The sequence below is a fragment of the Nestor notabilis genome, unplaced genomic scaffold (assembly GCF_000696875.1).
Source record: "Nestor notabilis isolate BGI_N333 unplaced genomic scaffold, ASM69687v1 scaffold14902, whole genome shotgun sequence".
Classification (NCBI taxonomy): Eukaryota; Metazoa; Chordata; class Aves; order Psittaciformes; family Psittacidae; genus Nestor; species Nestor notabilis.
Genome location: NW_009918305.1, coordinates 71,714 through 72,285, shown reverse-complemented (window position 1 = coordinate 72,285; position 572 = coordinate 71,714). Strand labels below are relative to the sequence as shown.

The 572-nt window shown below is 58.6% G+C and overlaps 1 protein-coding gene across 1 annotated transcript in view; it reads right to left on the bottom strand.

Moving 5' to 3' along the window:
• STK32C (serine/threonine kinase 32C) overlaps positions 1 to 572 on the bottom strand; it is a gene marked incomplete at its 5' end in the record, with an annotated part of 36,113 nt that overhangs the window by 2,620 nt on the left and 32,921 nt on the right. Inside the window, 2 exons of the mRNA XM_010009654.1 lie at positions 65 to 196; positions 358 to 483. Of these exons, the coding sequence (XP_010007956.1) occupies positions 65 to 196; positions 358 to 483 (258 nt within the window). The remainder of the gene's footprint in view (positions 1 to 64; positions 197 to 357; positions 484 to 572) is intronic.

The window sequence follows — 572 nt, the reverse complement described above, 5'->3', positions numbered from 1 at the left end:
ACACTTCATTCCTGCTGTACACCCCAAAGTCAGCACTCAGCCCTTTTCCCCAGGAAGCACTCACAGACTGTGAGCTGTCTTTGCTGTTATCCCTCGACTTGTTCTTCGCAAGCCTCTTCTTCTTCTTGTGCAAGGGCCTGGACTCCAGAATCATCTCCTCCAGCTCGAAGGTGGGGTCGCAGTGCAGGCGGCCCTTCTGCTGGGACACAGGACACGACACCAGGCGTCAGGCACTGCAGAGACTCTCTTGCAGCAAATAGAAACGACTTCTCCATCAGCAAACCTCTGCTGAACGCAGCGGTTCCAAGTCAAGAAGCAGCCCCTGCCCAGGGCCAGACACGGGTCGCTCGTACTCACGTTGGGGACGAAGCCCGGCTCCACGTGCTTCCTGCAGACGTCGCTCCAGACCACACCGGACAGGTACGCCGAGGCCTGGATGTCAGCCAGGCAGGAAAAGCGATGCTCGGGGTTCACCGTCAGCAGCTGGGGAGACAAAAGCATTCCCAGTGGAGGAGAAGGACGAGGAGTCCACCAGCATCCTGCCTTTGGGATGACCCAGGTGGCTCAGCCAT